The sequence below is a fragment of the Paroedura picta genome, chromosome 1, assembly GCF_049243985.1.
Source record: "Paroedura picta isolate Pp20150507F chromosome 1, Ppicta_v3.0, whole genome shotgun sequence".
Classification (NCBI taxonomy): domain Eukaryota; kingdom Metazoa; phylum Chordata; class Lepidosauria; order Squamata; family Gekkonidae; genus Paroedura; species Paroedura picta.
The window spans coordinates 55,631,039-55,649,571 of record NC_135369.1 but is presented as its reverse complement, the minus strand read 5'-3'; the positions used below and the strand labels follow the sequence as shown (position 1 = coordinate 55,649,571).

General features: G+C 43.0%; 1 protein-coding gene across 2 annotated transcripts in view; it reads left to right on the top strand.

Moving 5' to 3' along the window:
- The window catches only part of PTPN14 (protein tyrosine phosphatase non-receptor type 14), a 170,791-nt gene that overhangs the window by 61,175 nt on the left and 91,083 nt on the right, over positions 1 to 18,533 (top strand). For both annotated transcript variants that reach the window (XM_077339168.1, XM_077339177.1), the window contains 2 exons: positions 10,376 to 10,692; positions 16,289 to 16,458. In XM_077339168.1, coding sequence (XP_077195283.1) covers positions 10,519 to 10,692; positions 16,289 to 16,458 — 344 coding nt within the window. In that variant the 5' untranslated portion in view covers positions 10,376 to 10,518. The remainder of the gene's footprint in view (positions 1 to 10,375; positions 10,693 to 16,288; positions 16,459 to 18,533) is intronic.

Sequence of the window (18,533 nt, the reverse complement as noted above, 5' to 3'; positions counted from 1 at the left end):
GGGGATACGGGGCACAGCTTTACGCTGGATACGCTCCTTTCTCCAGGACCGGACCCAGAGGGTAGCAGTGGGGGATGAGTTCTCGCGCTCCTACAGACTTCCATGTGGAGTCCCACAGGGCGCGGTCCTCTCCCCCACATTATTTAACGTCTTTATGCGCCCTCTGGCCCAGCTGGTGCGGAGTTTTGGACTGGGTTGCCACCAGTACGCTGATGACACCCAGCTCTATCTCCTCATGGACGGCCGCCCGGACTCTCCCCCGGAACCATTTGCCAGATGTTTGGAAGCGGTGACAGAATGGTTCGAGCAGAGTCGTCTGAAACTCAACCCCTCCAAGACGGAGGTCCTGTGGCTGGGACGCAGGGGGCAGGATCAGGAAGCGCGCTTGCCCACCCTGGGAGGGGCGCATCTTACCATCGCGTCCCAGGCCAGGAATTTGGGCGTGATCATTGATGCCTCCCTAACTTTGGAGGCACAGATCAAAAGAGTAGCAGGCCAGGCATTCTTCCAACTTCGCCAGGCCCGACTACTAGCGCCCTACCTGTCCCCCGAACACCTGGCCACGGTGATCCATGCAACGGTCACCTCCAGAATAGATTTCTGTAACTCGCTCTACGCGGGCCTTCCCTTGTCCTTGATCCGGAAACTTCAGCTAGTGCAGAACGCAGCTGCCAGGGTCCTCACTGGTACACCTTGGAGGGCCCATATCCAGCCAGTGCTGAGGCAGCTGCACTGGTTGCCAATTGCTGCCCGGATCCGGTTCAAGGTTTTGGTTTTAACCTTCAAGGCTCTACGCGAGTTGGGACCCACATACCTGAGGGACCGCTTATCGCCCTATGCCCCCCGTAGAGCTTTACGTTCTGCGGGAGAAAATCTATTGGTCGTCCCCGGCCCTAGGGAAGCACGCCTGGCCTCGACCAGGGCCAGGGCCTTCTCGGTCCTTGCCCCTGCCTGGTGGAATGAGCTCCCGGGAGAACTGCGGGCCCTGCGGGACCTTCCATCGTTCCGCAGGGCCTGCAAGACGGAGCTCTTCCGCCAGGTTTACGGTTGAGACCAGGCTTAACACCTACGCCCCCCCGGGACCTGAGGATTGGGATTAGACATGAGTACCATCAGTATCCCCTCTCCACTTGCTAAGGGGGAATGGGTAGTTGATTAGCCGCTCTTGCCAGGTAGTCATTAATATTGACATGTTATTTGGTTTTAATGTATTTTATGGGGTTTATACTGTTGTAACCCGCCACGAGCCGCAAGGGAGTGGCGGGAAATAAATTCAATAATAATAATAATAATAATAATAATTCCAGAAGATAGAGACAGAGTTCAACGAGATCTGAACACAATGGAAAAATGGGCAAATGAGAACAAGATGCAGTTTAATAAAGATAAGTGTAAAGTTCTGCATCTGGGTCAGAAAAATGAAAAGCATTCCTACTGGATGGGGGATACGCTTCTAGGTAACACTGTGTGTGAACGAGACCTTGGGGTACTTGTGGATTGTAAACTAAACATGAGCAGGCAGTGTGATGCAGCAGTAAAAAAGGCAAATGCCATTTTGGGCTGTATCAACAGGGGCATCACATCACAATCATAAGATGTCATAGTCCCATTGTATACGGCACTGGTCAGACCACACCTGGAGTACTGTGTGCAATTCTGGAGGCCTCACTTCAAGAAGGACGTAGATAAAATTGAAAGGGTAAAGAGGAGAGCGACGAAGATGATCTGGGGCCAAGGGACCAAGCCCTATGAAGATAGGTTGAGGGACATGGGAATGTTCAGCCTGGAGAAAAGGAGGTTGAGAGAGGACATGATAGCCCTCTTTAAGTATTTGAAAGGTTGTCACTAGGAGGAGGACAGGATGCTGTTTCCGTTGGCTGCAGAGGAAAGGACACGCAGTAATGGGTTTAAACTACAAGTACAACGATATAGGCTAGATATCAGGAAAAAAATTTTCACAGAGTAGTTCAGCAGTGGAATAGGCTACCTAAGGAGGTGGTGAGCTCCCCCTCACTGGCAGTCTTCAAGTAGAGGTTGGATACACACTTTTCTTGGATTAACAGGTAACAGTGGGCATAAGTGGGCAGTTTTCACAGAAGGTGGTAAGCAGTGGGATACTGCAGAGGCTTGTTGCTACGTCTGGTGCTTTTTATCTTGTTCATTATTTGGAGTTGGGAGTAAGCAGTGAATTGGCTAAATGTACAGATGACATTAAATTGTTCAGAGTGGTGAGAACCAGGGAGAACTATCAGGTCCTCCAAAGGGTTTTGTTGAAGCTGGATGAGTGGGCATCATTGTGGTGGGGGTTCAGTATGGGCAAGAGCAAAGTTATGCACATAGGTGACAAAAATCCCAGCTGTAAATATATGTTAGTGGGATCTGAACTGGTGGCAACTAACCAGGAGAAAGGTCTTGGAGTCATGGTGGATAACTCCCTGAAAATGTACGGTCAGTGTGCAATTAAAAAGGCAAATGCTATGCTGGTGATTATTTGGAAAGGAATTGAAAACAAACTAGCATCATAATGCCCCTTCATAAATCTATAGTATGGCTTCATTTGGAATATTGTGTACAGTTCTGGGCACTGTACCTCAACAAAGATATTGGAAGATATGCAAAAAAGGGAAACTAAAATGATTAAGTTCCCTATGAAGAAAGGCTAAAGAGGTTAAAGATCTTTAGCTTGGAGAATTGATGGCTGAGGGGTGACATGATAGAGGTTTACAGATTATGCATGGTATGAAAAGGTAATAGTTTTCTCCATTTCTCACAATGGAACTCAATGTGTAGATTAAGAACAGATAAAAGGAAGTACTTTTTCACCCAAAGAGTAATTAGCACATGGAATTCACAGGAAGAGGTGGCAGCTACAAGCACAGCCAGCTTCCAAATGGGATTGGATAAATATATGGAACAGAGGTCCATGAGTGGCTATTAATTAATTAATTATTTATTTATTTAGCTACAAGGTATAGATGGAACCCTCTCTGGGGCAGTGATACTCTGTAATCTTGGTACTTGGGGGGCATAGATGGGGAGGGGTTCTGGAATTCTAGCCCCACTGGTGGACCTCCTCATGAAACCTGGGATTTGGTCACTGTGACAGTTTCCTCAATGGGAACTTTGCTGCCCCAGCTCCTGTGCAGGAGCACAAATCCAGGGTGGCTGAGGTACACCGGGCCAAATGTTCCCCCATGTGGGAGCAAGAAGAGGCAGGGTAGCCTGGTGCAAAGCCTCTTGTGTAGAAGCAGTCTGTATGATACAGCGTATTGGACTGAATGGGCCATTGATCTGACCCAGCATGGCTTCTCTTTTGTTCTTATCGAAACTTCATCCAGTTGGGCCAGCCTAGTTATCCTCATCTGCTGTTCTTGATTGGGCAGAAATGATTAAACTATGCTGCAGCCCGTTGTTCTCTGGTTGGTGAGTTGGTGACTGGTACTAAAATATCCTTTTCATATGCTGTCTTAAGGCAATTGGTGCTTGGAACAAAGGGGTTTTTCCATGTCAGAGGAGGAGTGATTCTTCTTGTGTCTCTTACCTACACAAGGGCCAGAATAGTGTTCATATAATATCTATATTGCTTAACTCTATAGCTTACAAATATGTATCTCTTTAGCACCTAACTAAGTCTGTCATCTGTTATGATACATTTCCCTGTGTTCATCATCAACCAGTTTCTAGCTTCTGTCATTGCTATATTTAATGGTGACTGGTTCCTATTATGGTAATTAAAATAGCAAATATAGACTGCCTGCAGTCATGATAGGGAATTGGGGGAAATTCCCAGGTATTCAAAAAATGTGACTGAGGGAATTAACCAAAAGGTGGAAAACCCTGTAAAACGACTCTGAATAGGCTGGAATTGTGGGAGCTGCTAAGTATTGGTTTAAAAAAGAGGCAGGGGGAGAAATCAGCTTGTCAAGTTGTTTATGTTATTTAGTCATTCCTGAAAGGGGAGGTTGAGTTTCCAAATTGTTTCCCCTCTCCTGCAGTTCTTCACAGGTGCCCTATGTTTAATAATGCTTATTATAGCCTGGTATGAATGTTGAAAATTATTAGCGAACTTCATATCAAGCTCAGAGGGTAAGCAAATATTTCAATATTGGGAGTGTGTGAAGCTACTCAGGGCCTAAAAGTTCCATCATTTTACTGGTGCAAGTTAATGATACATTTAAGGTTGGAGACACAGTGCAATTGGTACTTTTGTCTAGTGTGTTTGGCCATGGTGAATGGGTTTTGAGTTTAGTCATCTCTTCCCTTCCTCTTGTACATACTATTCCCCTCCCATAATTGTGTGAACTATAAATTTCCGTGACCTTGGCAGCAGGCAAACTATAATTTGCCTTCGTATCAGAATTAGAAATCCATGCCAAATAATGTTTCTGTATTTAATCCTGGCTTAGGGGGATGCTGAGATTGGCACAAGCAAGTGTGGTGTGAGTGTGTGGGGGAACAGGGAAAGGGACACAGAAAGGGAACATGCATGCCCAGTGGCTTTTGCATCTGAACCAGACTTTTGGGGTGGAGGGAGGATAAATTGTTCAGCATTTTAGTTAAATATGCACATTTAATTGGTTTATTAAGGATCTGTCAACTTCTTTATAGCTAGTTAGCTGAAAGGATGGTTCCTTTTAAAGCATGCATTTATTCCTGGAGCCACAGATACCACAACAGGTAAGATGGTGAATTTTTTCCAGATGAGACCTGCCTATGGTATTTGGCACTAGTTTCATGCCCGTCTCCTAAAAGTGCAGGCTTGTACCTCATCAAACAAGTTGTGCTAATTATCCCCTTCTCCTTGCCCAGCCCAGAACTGCATACTTTTGATAGGTGTGCTGTAGTTCTATAATATGTGGAATGCTGGAAGAATTCCAGAGTCTGTTAGTAAATTTAGTTTTTAAAATATAGGAGGAAAATACATGAACAGCTTTTTAAAATAGGCAACTGCCTGAAGAGTCAGGCAGTCAGGAGACTGGCTGTATGTGTCTGGAGGTATTTAGTGACTGCCACTGGACTTCTCTAGATCTGAAGAAAAGAAAGCAAATGTTATGAAAAGCAAATCAAAGGATATTTTTACCAGAGCTGTGCTCCTGCATGTACTTGTATGGGGCCAAGCCCTGTGAATTTAACTAAAATGCATGTAGAATTGGGGTAGAAGTTAGTTGTGGCTGGGGTGACATATAGGATCATGAATAGCATCTGCCCCATAGGAGGGGTGTTTTCTACCCCCACCCCCATTTCCCTTGTCCCTTGTCATAGAAGAGACAGCATCATTTCTTAGTACAGGCAATAGATTCCAGCTTCAGATGTCTATTTGTGTTAAGAATGGAAGGAAATGGAAAGCTAGCATGTCATGGAGAAATGTTCTGTCCCTGCTTTTCTTTGCTTGTTTTGGCTTTCTGCTTGCAGGAAGTTTTTAACTTGAGGAACAATCCATAGGGTGATCTTTTCCTTGCAGTATGAAGTGGTGCTCTACCACCTCATTCCCGTCATATGCATTCTCTTTCTTTCATGAGCCAGGGTATAAGTCACTGTAGGTTTAAGGATCACATTTTGGAAAGCTTTCCTAATGAATTGCTGATTTAACTGTCATGTTGTAAGTATTTAAAATGGTAGCTAGGTGCCAGCTCATGTATCAACTATATGTCTGCTCTGGCAACTCTCTAAATTGTTTTCCAGCATGCTGTTCCTCTGTGAATTTTGTTGTTGTTGTTGTAGGATGTTATCCTGTGCCATTTTAAGTCATCAATTTGTGTCACACTGCATCTGGAAAATTCAAAACAGATGCCTTTGAAGGTACTGGAGATCATGTTTTCTCTTGAAAGTTATGTTCCTCTTAAAAGTGACACGACTGCCTATACCTCATTACAAGGAAAGTCTGCCTTTCTTAAGGTTGACTCAGCCTTCCATCCTTCCGAGGTCGGTAAAATGAGTACCCAGCTTGCTGGGGGGTAAACGATCATGACTGGGGAAGGCACTGGCAAACCACCCCGTATTGAGTCTGCCATGAAAACGCTAGAGGGAGTCACCCCAAGGGTCAGACATGACTAGGTGCTTTCACAGGGGATACCTTTACCTTTACCTTACTGCCTTTCTTACTTTATCTTTCATTAATTTTGGAATATGAAATGTTTTCTATTAAAATAGTAGCTGTTTTCTCCTTCTAATACAGGAAAAAACGTTCCCAGCAACATACAGGGAAAATTCAAGAGTTGATTTCAATTAAGAGCTGATTTCAATTGAGCATTGTGATATTCAGTTTTGTGAGGTTCTTATCCTTAGAATAAGGAAAGCTGAAATCCTACCTAACTGCTATATTTGGATGCAAATTGGATGTAAAAGCTATCATTAAGAGGTTTTTTGATCAAAGGAGGAGGTTACAGTGTTAGCATGGTTGCTGAATCAGATGGGCAAATTTTTAATCTTCCGTAGGGCTTCAATTGATATAAGTACTGATTATATAAGTGAAAGCTTGCATCTTTGCATGGTATGTGGTTGTCCTTTCAGGAACTGCTGTGGAAAGGCATAGGTTGCCTGCCCTGAATAAAGGATGAGTTAGAAAGGGACCACTATCAAAGCCTGTCTTCAGGGCTTCCAATACTTTTATTTTAAATGATTATATATGTGGATCCTATAAGTATAGAAAGGTAGAATTTACAGTTCCTTACATAAACCATGGGAGGCAGCCAGAGCCCAGGGTGAAGCATTTGCTTTGTATATAGAAAAGTTCAATTCCTAGCATCTCCAGGGTTTTTTTTTTAAAGAGAAAAGGATCAGGTAATAGGTGATGTGGAAGACCCTTGAGAGCTGCTGCCAGCCTGAGTAGACAATACTAATGGACCAATAGCCTGATTCAGTATAGGCTGCTTAATAGGTGTTTATGTTCAAGTGAGGTAGCTGATCAAAATAAATATTGACTTCTATCACTTTATGGACACATTTTGTTTTAAATCAGTGCTTTGTAGAATTTGAAACTGCTTCTTACGTTTCATATACATGAAATGTTTGAAGATATATATAAATTTATCAATAAAAGAAGTTATTTTAATATTTAATTGTTTTTAAGCAGTTTGTTTCTAAACAGTTGTTTGTTACATCTCCTGGGGGTCCCTGAGGAATAATTTAACTCTTTGTGCACAAGGAGAAAAGCAACTATTTCTGGATTGCTGAAAAGTCTGTTATAATTTGTTACTGTTTGCCAGTGATATATGCTCAGGAGCTCATATGGTTCTTAGATAATATGCCACCTGTGTCTCACTTGAGCACTGTTCCCTAATGTGGCACCTGCTTGATGTTCCAGAGAAGTAAACAAGGCCCATACCTGGAAGGCTGTTCCTTCATACCACGAAAGAGTCAGCTCCAGATGAATAAGTTGTGAATCCCCCTGAGCTGTGGTCCTTGTGCCACAGATGTTAGTAAAAGGCCCTTTGTCTCTTGAAAGCCAGCTCAGTGTTGTGGTTAAGAGTGGTGGTTTCTAATCTGGAGAAGCAGGTTTGATCTTCCACATACAGCCAGCTGAGTGACATTGGGCCAGTCACCATTCTCTCAGAGCTCTCTCAGCCTCACCTACCTCCTAGGTTGGTTGTGGGGAGAGGAAGGGTGGATGATTGTAAACCACTTTGAGTCTCCTTTGGGTAGTGAAATGTGGGGTACAAAACCCAGTTCATCTTCTTGCTGGGTAGTTGCTGGGCAGAGGCAAGCTGGCTGCAGAGAAGAGAGTGAAACCATCACCACCACCTCTGTGGCAGTCACCTAAGACAAGAACAAACTGGCCACAGGGTGGTGGTGGGATTTTTACTCTCTGGTGTGTGCTTTCTCTGTTCAACAGTTGTGGGGAGAGGGAATTCTACATGTGAAGAGGAACTCTGGTAATTGAAAGGGTTGTAGTTATATATTCAATATTAAAATATTGTTTCTCTGAATTTGGTGGGCTGATGTGTAGGACATACTGTAATCATGTGGCTGTTTTGATTGATAGGAACCGCAAATGTGGCTCTCTATGAGCTACAAAGTGAGTCTTATTGATCCAAAAGCTTTCTGCTATCCTTCTAGTATGCTCATTTTGCTGGTATCCAGGTTTCTTTCTCTCCCTGCACTTTTTGAAAAATAAGAGTTAAAAAAAGATTTGTACAGTATGCTATTAGAATGTTAATTGAGTCTAAGGGAGTGGCTGCGCTAGTGAAAGGAAAATGTAATTTAATTAAACAATGAGGTTAGATAAAGTCCTCCTTCAAGGATGTACTTCATAAAATTGGAGCCTGGGCAAAACCTTTGGTGACCTTTTGTCTAGTTTCCTTCCATTCTTTCCCTCATTTAATTTTAAACTATGTTTTCTTGGGCTTATTGCAGGTTACACAAAAGATATAGGCACAATCTCAAAACTAAGGACTTAAGTATTTAAGAAACTAAATATTGCTTAGAATTTGGAATTCCTTTTAAACACCGCAGTAGTCTGGAAACCATGGTTTGCTAGTTTGTAGCTATCCATGAAAATGGACAGTCTCTCTTTGTCCCTGCTTTAGAGTGTGTATTTTCCATTCTTGTTGCTGTTAACTATGTGTTCAGAGTTGGGTACTTATTGAAGCTAACAAAGATTGATATTATTTTTGATGAGAAGCTTTTGAATTCTGGTCTTTGAGGCAGCCATGATCCGAGTTTATGCAGGAACAGCTCTTTCCAATGTGTAATGTCAGCAAGGAAAGGGCAGGGAGAATTTGCTCTAAAGAGAGGATGAGGAAGGAAGAGAGAGAGAGTATACCCCAGGCTGGCCTATGTTTAAAAACTATAGTTCACAGAGAATCTGAATGATGTGCTCAATGGAGCTTTCCAATCCTGTTTGAAATGTCATATTTTTGTCTCTGTTAGGGCCCCCAAAGCAAATTGTAGGTAGCAAAGATTTGAGTGTTGCAGTTGGCCAATATACCTGAGTGGGTATGACTGCAGAGGAAGTATTGTTTGCAGAGGGGGAGGGATTATGCATGTAAGTAGTCATAACTGGCTTGTGGCCAACTAGTTCTGTTTGAATGGAAGTTAATTGACATGGTTGTGGCAAGCCAATTTTGTTGGCATCCTCTTTTCCTCCCAGCTTCTGTTGTTGCAGCCCAACTCCCCCTGTCTAGTTTTCTGCCATCAAGATCATTTACCTCTTTTGTTATGACTATTTCGCAATCCTCCTTAAATCTCTGTGTCCATTACAGGGCTACACACCCTCATCTTAAAAGATCTCTGTAGCCTTGTTTCTAATTAATCTCTCTTCTCTCTTATCCCAATATCACCTTGCCCTTTCCTTTTCTGCTTACACCAGTGTCAGCCTTTTGAAGATATCCTGCTCCTTCAAACAACCCTATCCTTTCTGTCTTTCTGCCCCTAGAAATCCCTTCCAAAGCGTATGTCTTTCACATCCCTAATATAACCTTGTCTTTTAAATTTTGAACCTTGTTGAACACCCTCCTTAGGCTTAATTTCAGCAGGGAATGTGGATTAAATACTGTAACACTCCTCCCTCCCCCCCACCTCCCCAATATAACCTCTCTTCCACATTAGCCCCATACCTCCTCAGGGCAGGGGCTTATAGAGTCATAGAATCATAGAGTTGGAAGGGACCATACAGGCCATCTAGTCCAACCCCCTGCTCAATGCAGGATCAGCCCAAAGCATCCTAAAGCATCAAAGAAAAGTGTGTATCCAACCTTTGCTTGAAGACTGCCAGTGAGGGGGAGCTCACCACCTCCTTAGGCAGCCTATTCCACTGCTGAACTACTCTGACTGTGAAAGTTTTTTTCCTGATATCTAGCCTATATCGTTGTACTTGTAGTTTAAACCCATTACTGCACATCCTTTCCTCTGCAGCCAACAGGAACAGCATCCTGCCCTCCTCCAAGTGACAACCTTGTCATCTTGTATTCCAGAAAACTCCAAGCACATTGAGGATGCTGTTGAAAAAAATACAAATCGTAGGAGGATTGTACCACATTTTTGTGTTTCAGTGTGGTTCATAGCTGAAACACAAACTGGTATGAACCAGGAGGTTGGTTTATGAACTGACCCGGTTCATATCAGTTTGTGAGCGATTTAAAGTTTAACCCCCTGTTTTCTGAAAAGCTGCAGAGAACAGAAAGCAGGAGGCCATATAAACCACTGCTTTTTGTTCCCTTGGCTTTTTGTGGGGAGCAGAAAGCAAACCAAACAACTGAACATTGCTTTACAAACCATAAACCAACCAAATTCATGATGAACTCTAGTTTGTCAGCCGGTTCATGCCCATCCTTAATGAAAAGTCTGTGTAAAATAACTGCAACTTATGTTTTAGTCTAATGCTTTGTCTCAGCTATCTGCATGGAAATAGCCACACTTGTCATTTTATGTTTTTCAGGATTTGTTTTGGGGTCTATCTTGGGATGGGCAACCACTCCCACATCTGGTGGAGAAGATTTAGTGGTATTGCATTTACATCTGTCTTGCTGAAAAAACCAAAGGCGTGAAGAAGAGAGGGACAAGTCTCTTGGGCCAGCAGCCATGCCTTTTGGGCTGAAATTGCGGAGGACCAGGCGCTACAATGTCCGGAGCAAGAACTGTTTTATGACCCGGATTCGCTTGTTGGACAACAATGAGATTGAGTGCACACTGTCCGTGGAGAGCACTGGGCAAGAATGCCTGGAGGCTGTGGCTCAGAGACTGGAATTGCGAGAGGTAAGGATAACCCAGGAAAAGACCATCTGTCGCTTGCCATCTGGCATATTTTTAGCTCAAGCAGTTTGTCATTTGGAATCTGCTTATTAGAATCATGTTATTCTTGGAATATGCTTGATCTTATCGCTGAATAGAACTCTGGCAAACATATCCTAGTTACATAAAAAGCAGGGGACCGTCCATTACTTTCAGTTTTGTTTGTGATTCACTGTTATTTCCTGCTGGGGCCAACTCTGAAAGGCAACTAGATTCTCTTTTTTTGCATAACTGTGTTATTTTACATTTTGAGTGGGCAGCTGATGTTTCCACATTTGGGCATGGCATCAAACATGTTCAGACTCTCACTTATAATTTCAGGCAGCTGTATCTTTTGTATGTTTCTCCTATTCATTTAAAAAATACACCAAGTTTGTTTCCCCCCTGTTTCAATAACAAATCCTTGATTATTAGGACTGATGATTGAGTGCATGTAAATTTCAAAGTGACCCAGGGACTCCACTAACTTTTGCTGGAGTTTGAGCAATCTTAACTTGAAGTAAACAAGTTAAGTGCAATCCAATCCTAGTTAAGGGTCCATGGGATTGTAGTGCTTATCCTGGGTGAAGGCACAGACATAATGCAGAAAGGGAACTCGGAACTTCAAAAGTCACAGTTCAGTAAAAATGTATATGAGTCTCACTTCTCTGCATGGAGATTTGCCATTAAAAGATCATTTCAGATACTGAGATGCATGTGTTGCCTGAAGCTAACCTTCCTCCAGCTAACTGGTATTCCAAACCACAGTATAATCCAGATGCAGAATCTTTGGTTAGTGAGGAGGATACTCTGATTAACCTGTGCTTGCATTCAAGGAAAACTGGAGATAGTTTTTATCTGAGGACTCTCTTGAGGAGAAATGAGGAGAATGTCAAGCAATGTAAACTTGGCAACAAGTATATTTTGTATAGATCTTTACTCAACAGGGAAGCTAGTGGGTTCCTTGGCCATGGCATGATCCTACTGTCTTCTTGGCTTCACAGTTCCAATGACAGACATACATATTAATTAATCCAACATAGCCCCCATCTTGTCTTACTTTTCTTGTTTTAGATAGGCTTCCAACCTTTAAAAAAGTGTTCAGTATGTTTACTCTGGTATATATATGTCCCTTGCCTTATTAACTTAAATTATTTTTTGTAATGCAAAACTCCTCCAGCTTTCCTCGTTTATGGGCCATTTGCCCAGACAGCTACATTCAAACATCACACAAAACTGAAATTTGAGTATGTGCTTCCCGCATCAGGAAGTCTTTGATCATGTTCCATGAACCAGGGGAGAAGAGGAGTGAGTTGTGGGACAGTGCGGGAGTATGATAACAATCTACATTCATGGCCATTGTGACAAGTGTATCGCAATTTTCTCTGAGCTTGAATTTGAAGAGGAAGGTTATGTTTGGGCTGAACACAATAAGGCAACTTCCAGATCTAGTTCTTGGCTTTAACAGTGTTGCATCCGTCTTCTCTCTAAGGTTCAAGCTGAGAATAAACCTCCCTCTGAGCTAAAGTCAGATGCTGTCTAGGAGCAAAGACATTAGGAAAATGAGGGGTGCATGGAAACAAGTTTTTACAGTGCTAATTGTGTTTGTCACTGATGCAAGATGTTGATTGCAACTATGTTCCTACAGTGCTCCAGTAGGAACTTTGGTGTGTACATCATCAGCTGTGTGTATCTTGGTGCTGTTTTGTTCCATATTATCATATGGGAAATGTTCCTCATGCACAGTGGAGGAATCACAGAACCAAAATTAGAAATGTCCAAAAGGCTGCCTAGCTCTTAGAGATGATTAACACCCATTTGATGTGCTATGGCAGTACAGCAGTTACAGTAAAGCTTTGGCTTATACCCCTTGATCAAATCTTTTCAAACTTTTGACCATGGAGGCACACCCTGAAATATTTTTCAGGCTTTGAGGTATCTTGGAAATGAAGTCAGCTGGCAATGCACCCTACCACATCCCCATATGCAAATTTAAAAAATGCAAATAAAAATAAAAATATGTGAATAAACATAAAAAATCTTCCGTCAAGGATTCTTGAACCTAATGTGAAACAAATCCACATAAGGGGGCAAGGGCTGGTGCCACACACATGCACACACATGGAGAAAAAGATTGCTTCCCCCCACTTTCCTCTCCCCTTTACCACTAACTTCTCTGATTTTCTTCCTGGTCCTTTCCCCTCCCCCCCTCTCACACACACAAACACAGACACAGATTCCTTCCTCCCCCCCATTCCTCCCTGCCCTCTCCCCCCTTACCTGTAGTTTCCTCGACCTTACCCCTGGTCCCTTTGCCTTCTGAGATACACATACCCGGACTCACACAGCTCCCCCCTCCCCTCCCCTTTCTTATCTTTGGGGCTCCTGTGCTACGACTGTCCCATACTTGCCGGGCAATGGTGGCATGGTTTGTCCAGGCTTCGCTGCCTCCGCCACTGCCTGGGACTCACTGGGTGGCCTTGGTGGGGCTTGGCAGGGCTGTGCCGCCTACACTGCTGTCTGGAACCCAGCTGGGAAGTGGGGTACCACCACCAGCAATGCTCAGAGCACTGCTGGCCATGTTCACACATCTCCCTGCTTCCCAGGCCTTGCCCCGCTCTGCGGAGGGTGGTGCCAGGCTGGGAAGTGGGGCACCACTGCCAGCAGTGCTCCAAGGTCCAGCCCTGGGACTCGGAGCTCTACTGGCAGCCACCTATTGGTGTGCGCCCTAAGGCGGGACAATGGACATCATGACCATTATAATTTCCATTTTAGAGAACGCACTAATAGATGTGTTTCACATCAAATATCAACCCTCCATCTCCTTACTCTACTAAACTTTGCCTGTAATGCCCCATATGTAAATAAAAATAATTTTAAAAATATGTCTCCTCCACTGAAAATTGCCCCAGTGTCCAGGAGAAGACCCACCAAGCCAATTTATCGCAGCTGCAGGGAAGAGGCAGAGCTGCCCTCAGTATGGCTGCCATTCTGCAGTACATCTGAGGGGCTCTCAAAGTACACTGCTGCACCTTGGTACACTGCTTGGGAAACTCTGCCCTAGATCTTGAAAACTGAAGGGTTTAGGCCTAAATTAAGCACAATCGTGACATAACAGAAGTGTTTCCCTGTGGCACTCACAAGGCATCTTGTCCTGCAACCTGAACAAAGCAGCTATGCATGTTTATTTAGGTGTGTAGTTGCAAAGCTCCACAGGTAAGACATTTTGTCTTGTCCAGGCTATATTAAATTCAGGTGTATGTGTGAAACCTGAAGTGGTACCATTGAACTTAGTGGGACCGTCTTAGTGGGACACATGCACAGAGTAGCCCATTCATGCTACCTTTCAAAAAGAAAATATGTGTATTTGAGTTTTTTTGTATTTACAATTCTGAAGAAGGAAATAGAGCAATGGAATAGAGCTACTTGCTTTAACACCACTAGCTTAACCTTGCAATGCTGGAAAAGAAAGAGAAGGAATTCAGCCAGAGAGTGTCTTTGTCTTTCACGGTAGCATTGCAGATACTCTGGCGGCAGCTAATCTCCCTGTACTGTTAGGCAGTGGCAGCTCTATATGCAAGCAAAGGAAGTGGCAGCTCTATATGCAAGCTACAGCTGCTTTTGAAAAAGAGATGCTATTCCAAGGTGATTCAGGGAATTTCCAGTTGCTCCTCACCTTCTGGAGTGCAGGGAATGTTCAGAGCGAAACAAACTTGGGGTTATTACTAATGGAGGAGGGATATCCCTCTTTCTGCTTTTCAAATGAGTTGAAGAGAACTCAAATTGCATTCCTTCACTAGGAAAATAATAGAAAATGTCCTAAATTCAGCTCATATCTAAGTGTTCCGAAACAATTGGATGAAGATTCTGATGGTGCTGTCTTCTCTCTCTCTCTCTCTCTCTCTCTCTCTCTCTCTCTCTCTCTCTCTCTCTCTCTCTCTCTCTCTCTTCTCTCTGTCTCTCCCCCCCCCCCCCCAACCTCTTTTAAGTTTTGTAAGTCCTGGACCAGGAACCTTTAATTGGCCCCTGTATTAGATATGTGCACTTGGGAGAAAATCATTGAAAATTTTCAGATATTAGGAAAGGGTATCTGTACTAGTAGTCTGAATTATTTGGATTTCCAATATTGTTTGAGAATTATTATTATTATTATTATTATTATTATTATTATTATTATTATTATTATTATTATTATTATTATTATTATTATTATTATTAAATTCTTAAAAATTACAGGTCCTATGGAGTACTCTGGAGGGGAGCTAGGAGATGACACCAAAATATCAAATAGATAACACGAAAATTACAGGGGAACCTAGTCCTGCCTGTCCAATAAAGACCTCCCCCTGTCAACATCAATAAGATATTTTTCAGATCCATATTTAGGCCAGATATATACAAATGCACATTCCTACCTTTGTAATGGATAAGATTCTAGCTTCAGCACAGTCACAAGCCTCTTGCTGATCTGGGAGACCAAAACAGTAGCCCGTGTTTCTTGGATGTTGGCCTGTACACTGTATGTTTGAATCTTTTTTCCCCTTGTCAAGCTAGAAGAAAATATTAGGCTGTATATATGATAAGCAATGAACTTTACAAGAAAGGTTATAATAAAATAGCTGGAATAGTAAAGGTAATGGATGCAATTCTTTAATATACCTCTTCACACTTGCAGTTTGGTTAGTCAGTTAAGCAGTATGTTATGTATGCTGGATCAAGAGCTTCTCTGCATTTGATAAAGAGCTATTCCACCACAAGTAGTTGTGGTACAATAATCACATAAATGTCTGATTTGTATTCAGTGGGTGTCTTCCTGTATATCTGCTGCCATTTGCCATACACCAAAGGCGAAAACTGTGATCACCTGTTTTTATTTAGAACTAGAGGCAAAGCTCATTGCAGCCAGGGAAACAATGGGTTCTAGGAGGAACGCCTGCACTGTGACCTTCCGGGGGGCTGGCTACATGACAAAAACTCCTGCCCACCCCTGGACTCTTGAGGCCCCGTCTCCAAGCCTCAAGGAACACTAACCTCCAGGTGCAGCCCGGAAATCTCCTGGAATTGGAGATCATCTGCAGACTATAGAGATCAGCTCTGCAAGGAAAAATGGCTGTTTTGGAAGAGAGACTTTACAATGACAATTCATCTCTAGTCTGGAGATGAGAGGCCTTGCTTGGGGGGTGGGGGATGACTCTGTAGCTAACCGGCAACCAATGCAGCTGCCGCACCATAGGCTGGATATTGGCCCTTCAAGATGAACTAGTGAGGACCCTTGCAACTGCATTTTGTACCAGTTGCAATTTCTGGGTTAAGGGAAGGCCCGTGCAGAGTGAGTTACAGAAGTCTAATCTGGAAGTGACTGTTGCATAGATCTAGCAAACATCACTAAGAACTGTCATGTGAATTCATCTAGATCTTGAAAATTAAGAGGGTTGTGCTTTGATATGAGATGGAAGAAAGAAAATGCTGTTACTATTCAGAAAGTGAGTCTTAAATATATGGAAGGGGAGTAGATTAATGGTGTTTACTTCTTTTTAACTTGCTAGACAATAAATTTGTTTTAAACATTTTTTTACCCTAGACACACTACTTTGGCCTTTGGTTTCACAGCAAGAGCCAGCAAGTACGATGGGTGGAACTGGAGAAGCCTCTGAAAAAGCAGATGGACAAATTTGCGTGCGAGCCTTTGCTTTTCTTTGGAGTCATGTTCTATGTGCCCAGTGTTGCTCGATTACAACAAGAAGTCACAAGGTACCGTATCACATGTTTGGTATCTAAGAATAATGACCTGTTGCCTATATAAGGGTAGTCTCCCTACAATCCATGGGTTGGAGCCAGTAGATAGTTCCAATGATCAAAAGGTAGTTGTTTTTTGCCAATTTGCCCCTTCCACATAAGACCTCCGTCTCTCTCCCATGTTGTTCTTGGGGCCCACTGTTCTCCGGGGCCATTTAACCAGGAGGGGGATATAGAGAAATCCTGGACCTTTATTGGAAATCCATTTTAGCACTGAAAATTTTGCTAAAGATCCTATTCACAGTTTGCAAACTTGTAGTCTTTCTTTTCTCTGAGGCATGAATTCTACTCTCCTTGTCCTTGTTATCCTTAACTTTAACCACACCTGGGTGTTACGCCACTGCCTGTTATTATATCTAATACTATCTAGGTTCCATCATAGCCAGGTAGTGTGAACTAGAGTTGTGCGATTCGGCCACTGAAGTGGCCGTTCCCGCCTGTCGCAGCCAGCGGCGCGCCATGTGGAGGCGCCAGTGCTGGAGCGCCGGTTGATGCACGCACGCACGCAGGCGCAGAGCTCTACGCCTGTGTGCATGCTGTGACAGCACGCTTTGGCGGCTGCATCGCACAACTCTAGTGTGAACCTGCTTTAAATCTTGGTTTGAAAGTTATAGTTTTTAGGAAGCCAGTTTTATATCTGCATTAGATCATTGTAGTGAAGTGGAGTTCAAGTTGATGCTTATAAATACTTGCATATTTTTCATGGTCCTTTTGGAATTTGCTTTAGAGAGACAGATTAGATTTTCTCAAGTCATCCTCCCCCCAAAAAAACACTACATAAAAGGTGTTTTTTAAAAGAGTAGATATTAACTGAATAGGTTGCTACATGTTGTGCCAGCCAATTTATACAAAAGCCAAGAAAGGCTGTTCTTAAGAATGTGGGCACAAGCCAAAACTCTACACACAGGGGGGTCACCTGATGCTTTCTGTGTAATGAAGTGATATGTGTACAGGAAACAGGAAAGCTGGCATAATTGCTTTAAAAACATTTTTTTTCCTTGGAATGCACTATTTTAATTACAGGCACGTTAAACAGCAACTTTGTGGCCATCAAGCTGTTCTCTGTATTGCCAGGTGGAAATACTGTACTGGTTCACATAGCCAAAACACCTGCAATTTGAATAGCTGCTCAACATAGAATAACTTTTATGATCCTCTGAAGAGTAGATATTTGCATGGATTGCTAATTTATGTTGGCTCTTCAATTACAACATGTCCCTTGGTGATGAAATATGTTCGTTTTCGTAATGTTTTACAAACTGGAATGTGTAGCTTTTTTCTGGTTGTATAGACCAAATCCATTGTATATCATTGCTCGTTTTGCTCAGGTTAAAACTCAGATTCTTAAGATATTCTCTAGTAGGATTTGCTATATTCAGTTCCCGAGCTAACATTTCTGCATAGATACAGCATTTTGTACTTGTTCTTATAAACAGAACCCTTAATTCCTGACTAGAATTGGAAATCCATTTCTTACCTCTGATGCCTTGAATTAGAAATCAGTGGAATGTCTAAGCTTGGGGGCACATTTGGGATTCTAACACAGCATGGTGGTCACAGCCACAAAATGGCTGCCTCAGGAGGCAGAGCTGGGAACAACATATTTACCACAGCTTAACTTCAGTAACACAGTGTAGATCCTTGTGCTGTGGTGGCAGTTGTTGTCAAAGTAACATTTTCAGAAATCTGCATAGCCAATTAGAAACCTTGCTGGGCAAAAGCTGTACCTGGCCCTATCTTTTTCCTAAAAACACCAGAAAACATATTGGTGGGCACCATGGTACTCAAGGGAACCATGTTGGGGCCTCCTGGCCTAATGGATTTGCAAATAAGGGACCATTAGGGAACACATCACTTTTATTCAAAGCTTGTGCCCCCTTTTTGATTTGATTGTGGGTGATTGGGTTTAAAGAACCTGCTGGAGAAATCAGAGTGGAAGACTGGACATTCTTCAGTCCAGAAGGCAGTTCCCTCAGAGTCTCGCCCCACCATAGTTGCTGCAGAGGTTCTTCAGATAACCCAGTCCGAAG